This window comes from Oncorhynchus tshawytscha, linkage group LG31 (genome assembly GCF_018296145.1).
Source record: "Oncorhynchus tshawytscha isolate Ot180627B linkage group LG31, Otsh_v2.0, whole genome shotgun sequence".
Lineage (NCBI taxonomy): Eukaryota > Metazoa > Chordata > Actinopteri > Salmoniformes > Salmonidae > Oncorhynchus > Oncorhynchus tshawytscha.
The window spans coordinates 31,115,419-31,125,864 of record NC_056459.1 but is presented as its reverse complement, the minus strand read 5'-3'; the positions used below and the strand labels follow the sequence as shown (position 1 = coordinate 31,125,864).

Below are 10,446 nucleotides of genomic sequence, written 5' to 3'. Positions count from 1 at the left end.
GTGATAGCTAGTGATAGCTAGTGATAATGATGCACAAGCTAGGCCTATTTCTAACATCTGCAACATTCTTCTCTGCATGTCTGCTCAAATCTGGGTAACAGACTGTGAGTCTTATTCAATACATGTAGTTATAGCTGGCTTTTCTAACGTCCACCAACCTTGACAGCAGGCATGCCAGCTAAGACAAACAAGCTAGCTACTCTAACTTGACTGATAGTCTGAAATGGCTTCTTGGTAGTTAGTTATGAGGTTGGGAAAGCTGGGCTAACTAAAGACTAAAGACTAAAGACTACATAACATTTCTAGGTGGCTAGTGGTATTACAGAGAAACAACAACAATATATATATATAATTTTATTTCTTAAATGTTTTTAAACAGGGCACATTCTTTGAGGGGACACGTGCCCCCTATGGGCAGCACGCCTCTGGCAGCATTTACCCGCCAGATTCAGAAACTCAGACAAAGAAAAAACAGATTTAAGAAAGGATTACAGTAAAAATCCACTTTGACATGAAAGATGGTTAAAGAGTAAAAAGCATTGGAAGTGAAGACATCATCATCATCATCATCATCATCATCGTCATCATATCACACTGAGTAAAGATTTAAGGCACAATCTGGCACGCTACAGCCTACAAAAACTGTGTGTGTGTGTGTGTGTGTCTGTATTTATGTGAGTGAGTGTCTGTCTGTGAACACTCGTGTTTGTATGTGCGTGTGCGTGTGAGCGTGGTCACAGGTTCTCTCCAGGCTGGTACTGGGGTTCAGTAGCAGTAAAGTAGTCCTCCAGGAAGCCCTGCAGGTATTCAAAGGTGTGTCTCTCGTCCGCCTCTCTGCGCCAACACTGTACCATCAGCTCATGGAGGGAGGCAGGACAACCCACCGCACAGGGCATCCTGTAGCCTCTCTCCACCTGCTCCAGGACCTCGCGGTTATTCATACCTAGAGAAGAGGAGGGAGAGGGAGTGGTAGAGAGGGAGAAAGAGAGAGAAAAGAGAAAGAGACAGAAAAAGTATGTGAACCCTTTGGAATTACCCAGATTTCTATATAAATTGGTCATAAAATTAATAACACACAAATTATTGTATTTTTCTTGTCTACATTGAATACATCGTTTAAACATTCACAGTGTACAGTCGTGGCCAAAAGTTTTGAGAATGACACAAATATTAATTTTCACAAAGTTTGCTGCTTCAGTGTCTTTAGATATTTTTGTCAGATGTTACTATGGAATACTGAAGTATAATTACAAGCATTTCATAAGTGTCAAAGGCTTTTATTGACAATTACATGAAGCTGATGCAAAGAGTCAATATTTGCAGTGTTGACCCTTCTTTTTCAAGACCTCTGCAATCCACCCTGGCATGCTGTCAATTAACTTCTGGGCCACATCCTGACTGATGGCAGCCCATTCTTGCATAATCAATGCTTGGAGTTTGTCAGAATTTGTGGGGTTTTGTTTGTCCACCCGCCTCTTGAGGATTGATCACAATTTCTCAATGGGATTAAGGTCTGGGGAGTTTCCTGGCCATGGACCCAAAATATTGATGTTTTGTTCCCTGAGCCACTTAGTTATCACTTTTGCCTTATGGCAAGGTGCTCCATCATGCTGGAAAAGGCATTGTTCATCGCCAAACTGTTCCTGGATGGTTGGGAGAAGTTGCTCTCGGAGGATGTGCTGGTCCCATTCTTTATTCATGGCTGAGTTCTTAGGCAGAATTGTGAGTGAGCCCACTCCCTTGGCTGAGAAGCAACCCCACACACGAATGGTCTCAGGATGCTTTACTGTTAGCATGACACAGGACTGATGGTAGCACTCACCTTGTCTTCTCCGGACAAGCTTTTTTCCAGATTCCCCAAACAATCGGAAAGGGGATTTATCAGAGAAAATGACTTTACCCCAGTTCTCAGCAGTCCAATCTCTGTACCTTTTGCAGAATATCAGTCTGTCCCTGATGTTTTTCCTGAAGAGAAGTGGCTTCTTTGCTGCCCTTCTTGACACCAGGCCATCCTCCAAAAGTCTTCGCCTCACTGTGCATGCAGATGCACTCACACCTGCCTGCTGCCATTCCTGAGCAAGCTCTGTACTGGTGGTGCCCTGATCCCGCAGCTGAATCAACTTTAGGAGACGGTCCTGGCGCTTGCTGGACTTTCTAGGGCGCCCTGAAGCCTTCGTCACAACAATTGAACCGTGCTCCTTGAAGTTCTTGATGATCCAATAAATGGTTGATTTAGGTGCAATCTTACTGGCAGCAATATCCTTGCCTGTGAAGCCCTTTTTTTGCAAAGCAATGATGACAGCACGTGTTTCCTTGCAGGTAAGCATGGTTGACAGAGGATGAACAATTATTCCAAGCACCACCCTCCTTTTGAAGCTTCCAGTCTGTTATTCAAACTCAATCAGCATGACAGAGTGATCTCCAGCCTTGTCCTTGTCAACACTCACACCTGTGTTAACGAGAGAATCACTGACATGATGTCAGCTGGTCCTTTTGTGGCAGGGCTGAAATGCATTGGAAATGGTTTTTGGGGATTCAGTTCATTTGCATGGCAAAGAGGGACTTTACAATTAATTGCAATTCATCTTATCACTCTTCATAACATTCTGGAGTATATGCAAATTGCCATCATACAAACTGAGGCAGCAGACTGAAAATGTATATTTGTGTCATTCTCAAAACCTTTTTGCCACGACTGTATGTTGAACCACTAGGCTAATGACTTCTCCAAAAGCTCATTGGGTTCAGGAGATTGGAGATGTTGGTTAGAGCTGCCTTGCCCTATAAAAAAACACTCACAAAATTTGAGTTTGCTAGCCTGATGTCAACCATGCCTCCAACAAAAGAGATCTCAGAAGACCTAAGATTAAGAATTGTTGACTTGAATAAATCTGGAAAGGTTTACAAAACTATCTCTAAAAGCATCAGTCCACGGTAAGACACATTGTCTATAAAAGGAGAAAGTTCAGCACTGTTGCTATTCTCCCTAGGAGTGGCTGTCCTGCAAAGAGGACTACGAGAACACAGTGCAGAATGCTCAACGAAGTTAAGAAGAATCCTAGAGTGTCAGCTAAAGACTTACAGAAATCTCTGGAACATGCTAACATCTCTGTTGCCGAGTCTACGATACGTAAAACACTAAACAAGAATGGTGTTCATGTGAGGACACCACGGAAGAAGCCATTGCTGCTAAAAAAAACATTGCTGCACGTCTGAAGTTTGTAAAAGTGCCCCTGGATGTTCCACAGCGCTACTGGCAAAATATTCTGTGGACAAATGAAACTAAAGTTGAGTTGTTTGGAAGGAACACACAACACTATGTGTGGAGAAAACAAGGCACAGCAAACCAACATCGAAACCTCATCCCAACTGTAAAGTATGGTGGAGGGAGCATCATGGTTTGGGGCTGCTTTGCTGCCTCGGGGCCTGGACAGCTTGCTATCGTCAACAGAAAAGGGAATTCCCAAGTTTATCAAGACATTTTGCAGGAGAATGTTAGGCTATCTGTCCACCAATCGAAGCTCAACAGAAGTTGGGTGATGCAACAGGACAACAACCCAAAACACAGAAGTAAATCAACAACAGAATGGCTTCAACAGAAGAAAATACACCTTCTGGAGTGGACCAGTCAGAGTCCTGACCTCAACCCGATTGAGATGTTGTGGCATGACCTCAAGGGAGCGGTTCACACCAGACATCCCAATAATATTCCAAGTTTTGTAAAGAGGAATGGTCCAAAATTCCTCCTGACCGTTGTGCAGGTCTGATACGCCACTACTGAAAACGTTTGGTTAAGGTTATTGCTGCTAAAGGAGGGTCAACCAGTTATTAAATCCAGGGGTTCACATACTTTTCCCACCCTGCACTGTGAATGTTTACACGGTGTGTTCAATAAAGACATGACAACATATCATTGTCTGTGTTTTATTAGTGTAAGCAGACTGTGTTTGTCTATTGTTGTGACTTAGATGAAGATCAGATCACATTTTATGACCAATTTATGCAGAAATCGAGGTAATTCCAAAGGGTTCACATACTTTTTCTTGCCACTGCACAGAGATGTTTAGTAACACATATCCCATGTCTGGAAAAAAGAAGGGAGAGAGTAAGACACGCCCACCTACCTGGGTAAGGTACGCGTCCCTTTGTGATGAGCTCAGTGAGCAGGATACCAAAGCTCCACACGTCAGACTTGATGGTGAAACGCCCGTATAGAGCTGCTTCAGGAGCAGTCCACTTGATGGGGAACTTGGCTCCTGTAAAATCAATCAATCAATCAATCAAATGTATTTATGAAGTCCTGTTCTCATCAAGAGTTGCCACACTCTCTCTTACCTTGTCTGGCAGTGTACTCATTGTCCTCTATGAGTCTGGCCAGACCAAAGTCAGCGATCTTGCACACCAGATTTTCCCCGACCAGAATGTTAGCCGCTCGCAGATCACGATGGATGTAGTTCATTCGCTCTATATACGCCATGCCTGCCGCTATCTATGTACACGCACACACACACACGCACGCACGCATGCACGCACACACACACACACACACACAGGAGGAAGTGTTAGAGGTGCCCTTCATCCCCACTTGTCCCACCTGCAGCAGAGTGTGAGGTGGCACCAGCGCTCGACCCCGACCACCAGAGGAACGTGGTCAAGATGGGGGTTGACCGAGACGGTGGTTGACCGAGACGGTGGTTGACCGAGACGGGAGTTGACCAAGACGGTGGTTGACCTGACCAAGACGGGGGGTTGACCTGACCGAGACGGGGGTTGACCTGACCGAGACGGTGGTTGACCGAGACGGTGGTTGACCTGACCGAGATGGTGGTTGACCTGACCGAGACGGTGGTTGACCGAGACGGTGGTTGACCGAGACAGTGGTTGACCGAGACGGTGGTTGACCTGACCGAGACAGTGGTTGACCTGACCGAGACAGTGGTTGACCTGACCAAGACAGTGGTTGACCAAGACGGTGGTTGACCTGACCGAGACAGTGGTTGACCTGACCGAGACAGTGGTTGACCTGACCAAGACAGTGGTTGACCAAGACGGTGGTTGACCTGACCGAGACAGTGGTTGACCTGACCGAGACAGTGGTTGACCGAGACGGTGGTTGACCGAGACGGTGGTTGACCGAGATGGTGGTTGACCAAGACGGTGGTTGACCGAGACGGTGGTTGACCGAGACGGGGGTTGACCTGACAGAGACGGGGGTTGACCTGACAGAGACGGGGGTTGACCGAGACAGGGGTTGACCGAGACGGGGTTGACCGAGATGGTGGTTGACCGAGACGGGGGTTGACCGAGACGGGGTTGACCGAGACGGTGGTTGTGTGTTCTGACCTGTGCAGCCATATCCACCAGTTGAGGCAGCTTCAGATTCCCTCCTTCCCCATCCTTCAAGAAGTCCAGTAGGCTTCCTGCAGTATACACAGTTGAATACATGTCAGAAATCATTGTGAAAACGTGTGTGTGTGTGTGTGTGTGTGTGTGTGTGTGTGTGTGTGTGTGTGTGTGTGTGTGTGTGTGTGTGTGTGTGTGTGTGTGTGTGTGTGTGTGTGTGTGTGTGTGTGTGTGTGTGTGTGTGTGTGTGTGTGTGTGTGTGTGTGTGTGTGTGTGTGTGTGTGTGTGTGTGTGTGTGTGTGTGAGTTAGTGTGTGTGTGAGTGAGTGAGTGTGTGTGTGTGTGTGTGTGTGTGTGTGTGTGCGCAAGCTTTCCAGCTTAGATGTGTGTGCATGCTGCAGCACCTAGGCTCATGAACTCTGTGATGATATAGATGGGTTCTTCAGAGACCACAGCGTACAGCTGCACCAGCTTGTCATGTCTCAGTCTCTTCATGATCTGAGCCTCTTCTAGGAAGGCCTCTGGAGACATGGTGCCTGGCTTCAACGTCTTCACTGCTACCTTGGTGGCGCCGTTCCACATACCTGACATACACACACACACACACACACACACACACACACACACACACACACACAATTATATACACACGCACACCTATATACACACGCACACACAGAGTTATATAGTACACACATTAAAAGAGTGATGATGAGGTCATGCATGGAGGAGGCAGGGTGGGGTAACAATTGGGAGAGAGGGAAGGAGAGAAGGGAGGAGAGGAGGGAGGGGAGAAGGGAGGGAAGGAGAGGAGGGAAGGAAGGAGAGGAGGGAAGGAGAGGAAGGAGGGAAGGAGAGGAAGGAGGGAAGGAGGGAAGGAGAGGAGGGAGAGGAGGAGAGAAGGAGAGGAGGGAGGAAGGAAGGAGGGAAGGAGAGGAGGGGAGGGAGGAGAGAAGGGAGGTGAGAAGGGAGGAGGGAGGGGAGGAGAGAAGGGAGGAGAGAAGGTAGGAGACAGGGAAGGAGAGAAGGGAGGAGGGTGGGAAGGAGAGAAGGGAGGGGAGGAGAGTGGGGAGGAGAGAGGGAAGGATAGAGGAGAGAGAGGAGGAGGGAAGGGAACAGAGAGGGGTGGAGGGAGGGAAGGAGGGAACGGAGAAGAGCAGAGGAGAGAGGAGAGGGGAGGAGGGAGGTGAGGAATGAGGGGAAGAGAGGAGAGGGGAGGAGAGGAGAGGGAGGAGAGAAGGGAGGAGGGAGGGGAGGAAGGAGGGGAGGAGAGAAGGAGTACCAGCATGAAACTACAGTAGCACATGAAGCTGGACCAGTAAAACACCTCCTGGTCTGGACAGACACAGACCCTTTATCACTGACACAGAACAGCACTGGTCTGGACAGACACAGACCCTTTATCACTGACACAGAACAGCACTGGTCTGGACAGACACAGACCCTTTATCACTGACACAGAACAGCACTGGTCTGGACAGACACAGACCCTTTAACACTGAACTGGACACCGGGAACACCGCATTAGGAATATCCAGAGACACACTGAGAAGCCCTTCTGGAACACAGACTGTAAGAAGTGTTTCAACATACAGTAAAAGAAGGTGACTGATTGATTGATTGACAGTCGGTCTCACCCATCCAGACATCTCCGAAGCAGCCCTGACCCAACTTCTTGTTTAGGGCCAGCGTTTCCCGGGCAACCTCCCAGGCATCCCGCCCCAAACCCAGGGTGAGGGGCGTTGAATTGGGACAGGGCGTGGTCAAGAAGTGACACATCCCATCGTTACTGCCTAGAAGAGGGAGGGGTGGAGGGGATGGTAGGAGTGGAGAGGGAGGAGGGGGTGGAGGGAGGGATAGAGGGAGGGAGATTAAATGAGATGAAGAGGCATGCAAAGACAGAGAACTAGTTCCTACCCATCCAGACTTCTCCAAACTGCCCGTTGCCCAGCTTCTTAATGAGCTGGAGAGACTCTCTGGGAATCTCCCACACATCCTTGGTCTTTACCGATAGGTCCGCAAGCTTAGGCATGCCCCGCCTACAGCTGCCAATCAACCTACAGCACAGACCTGCAGCTCGCTCTGATGGGAGTGAGAGAGACAGAGAGAGAGAAAGACAGAGACAGAGAGAGAGGGAAAGATAGCGATAAAGAGAGAGAGAGAGAGAAGGAGAGAGACAGACAGACAGACAGACAGACAGACAGACAGACAGACAGACAGACAGACAGACAGACAGACAGACAAACAGACAGACAGAGAGAGAGAGAGAGAGGGGGGGGGGGGTGAAGAGATCAAAGGCAACAAACACATAAAAAACACATATAAAACACATATACAACACATATACAACACATATAAAACACATATACAACACATATACAACACATATAAAACACATATACAACACATATACAACACATATACAACACATATACAACACATATAAAACACATATAAAACATATATACAACACATATACAACACATATACAACACATATAAAACACATATAAAACACATATACAACACATATAAAACACATATACAACACATATACAACACATATACAACACATATACAACACATATAAAACACATATAAAACATATATACAACACATATACAACACATATACAACACATATAAAACACATATAAAACACATATACAACACATATACAACACATATACAACACATATACAACACATATACAACACATATAAAACATATATACAACACATATACAACACATATACAACACATATAAAACACATATACAACACATATACAACACATATAAAACACATATAAAACACATATACAACACATATACAACACATATACAACACATATACAACACATATACAACACATATAAAACATATATACAACACATATACAACACATATACAACAGGATGCTTTACTTGATCCACTAAATAGTACTAACATACATAACACAACATAACATACATAACATAGATACACTACATGACCAAAAGTATGCGGACAGCTGTCTGAACAACTCATTCCAAAATCATGGAGATTTCTAGCGCTACGCGTTTCAGCACTCGGCGGTCTCGTTCTGTGAGCTTATGTGGCCTACCACTTTAAGGATAAGCCGTTGTTGCTCCTAGACCTTCAGCACTTACAGTTGACCGGGGCAGCTCTAGCAGGGCAGAAATTTTACAAACTGACCTGTTGGAAAGGTGGCATCCTCTGACGGTGTCATGTTGAAAGTCACTGTGTTCTTCAGTAACGTTATTGTACCACCAAATTGTGTCTATGGAGATTGCATGGCTGTGTGCTCGATTTTATACACTTGACAGCAATGGGTGTGGCTGAAATAACCGAATCCATTATTTGAAAGGGTGTCCCCTTACTTTTGGTGATGCAGTGTATCTTACAGACACATAACATATAAACATTAGTACTGACGCACCATGCTGTCTAATAGTACTGATACACCATGCTGTCTAATAGTACTGATACACCATGCTGTCCAATAGTACTGATACACCATGCTGTCTATACACCATGCTGTCTAATAGTACTGATACACCATGCTGTCTAATAGTACTGATACACCATGCTGTCTATACACCATGCTGTCTAATCGTACTGATACACCATGCTGTCTATACACCATGCTGTCTAATAGTACTGATACACCATGCTGTCTATACACCATGCTGTCTAATAGTACTGATACACCATGCTGTCTAATAGTACTGATACACCATGCTGTCTATACACCATGCTGTCTAATAGTACTGATACACCATGCTGTCTATACACCATGCTGTCTAATAGTACTGATACACCATGCTGTCTATACACCATGCTGTCTAATAGTACTGATACACCATGCTGTCTATAGTACATACACCATGCTGTCTAATAGTACTGATACACCATGCTGTCTATACACCATGCTGTCTAATAGTACTGATACACCATGCTGTCTATACACCATGCTGTCTAATAGTACTGATACACCATGCTGTCTAATAGTACTGATACACCATGCTGTCTAATCGTACTGATACACCATGCTGTCTATACACCATGCTGTCTAATAGTACTGATACACCATGCTGTCTATACACCATGCTGTCTAATAGTACTGATACACCATGCTGTCTATACACCATGCTGTCTAATAGTACTGATACACCATGCTGTCTATACACCATGCTGTCCAGTAGTACTGACACACCATGCTGTCCAATAGTATTGACACACCATGCTGTCCAATAGTACTGACACACCATGCTGTCCAGTAGTATTGACACACCATGCTGTCCAATAGTATTGACACACCATGCTGTCCAGTAGTACTGACACACCATGCTGTCCAGTAGTACTGACACACCATGCTGTCCAATAGTATTGACACACCATGCTGTCCAGTAGTACTGACACACCATGCTGTCCAATAGTACTGACACACCATGCTGTCCAGTAGTACTGACACACCATGCTGTCCAATAGTACTGACACACCATGCTGTCCAGTAGTACTGACACACCATGCTGTCCAGTAGTACTGACACACCATGCTGTCCAATAGTACTGACACACCATGCTGTCCAATAGTACTGACACACCATGCTGTCCAGTAGTACTGACACACCATGCTGTCCAGTAGTACTGACACACCATGCTGTCCAATAGTACTGACACACCATGCTGTCCAGTAGTACTGACACACCATGCTGTCCAGTAGTACTGACACACCATGCTGTCCAATAGTACTGACACACCATGCTGTCCAATAGTACTGACACACCATGCTGTCCAGTAGTACTGACACACCATGCTGTCCAGTAGTACTGACACACCATGCTGTCCAGTAGTACTGACACACCATGCTGTCTAGCCACAGCTGCTTATTTAATGTGCTTGATAATGCATTACTTGATTATAGTATGATTAAAGTATGCTAGAATGGATATTGGACATACAGACACAGGAATTAGCACACACACACATAGTAGAGATGCTGCTACAACAGACTGCACCACCAGAGGGCAGACAGACACTGAGATAGAAGTGAGGAAGGAAACGAAACAGGGCCCTGACTTACCGAAGGCTTGGACATGGAGA

The 10,446-nt window shown here is 45.8% G+C and overlaps 1 protein-coding gene across 2 annotated transcripts in view; it reads right to left on the bottom strand.

Annotated features, from left to right (window-relative positions):
* Positions 1-341: 341 nt before the first annotated feature.
* LOC112229418 (proto-oncogene tyrosine-protein kinase Yrk) overlaps positions 342-10,446 on the bottom strand; it is a 53,478-nt gene continuing 43,373 nt past the window's right edge. Inside the window, exons 8-13 of one of the 2 annotated variants that reach the window (XM_042310373.1) lie at positions 6,980-7,135; positions 5,747-5,926; positions 5,344-5,420; positions 4,336-4,489; positions 4,125-4,256; positions 342-943 (exon numbers count right to left, since the gene is read on the bottom strand). In XM_042310373.1, coding sequence (XP_042166307.1) covers positions 735-943; positions 4,125-4,256; positions 4,336-4,489; positions 5,344-5,420; positions 5,747-5,926; positions 6,980-7,135 — 908 coding nt within the window. In that variant the 3' untranslated portion in view covers positions 342-734. Of the gene's footprint in view, positions 944-4,124; positions 4,257-4,335; positions 4,490-5,343; positions 5,421-5,746; positions 5,927-6,979; positions 7,136-7,259; positions 7,425-10,446 lie in introns of both variants that reach the window. The other variant, XM_042310372.1, reaches the window with a different exon arrangement.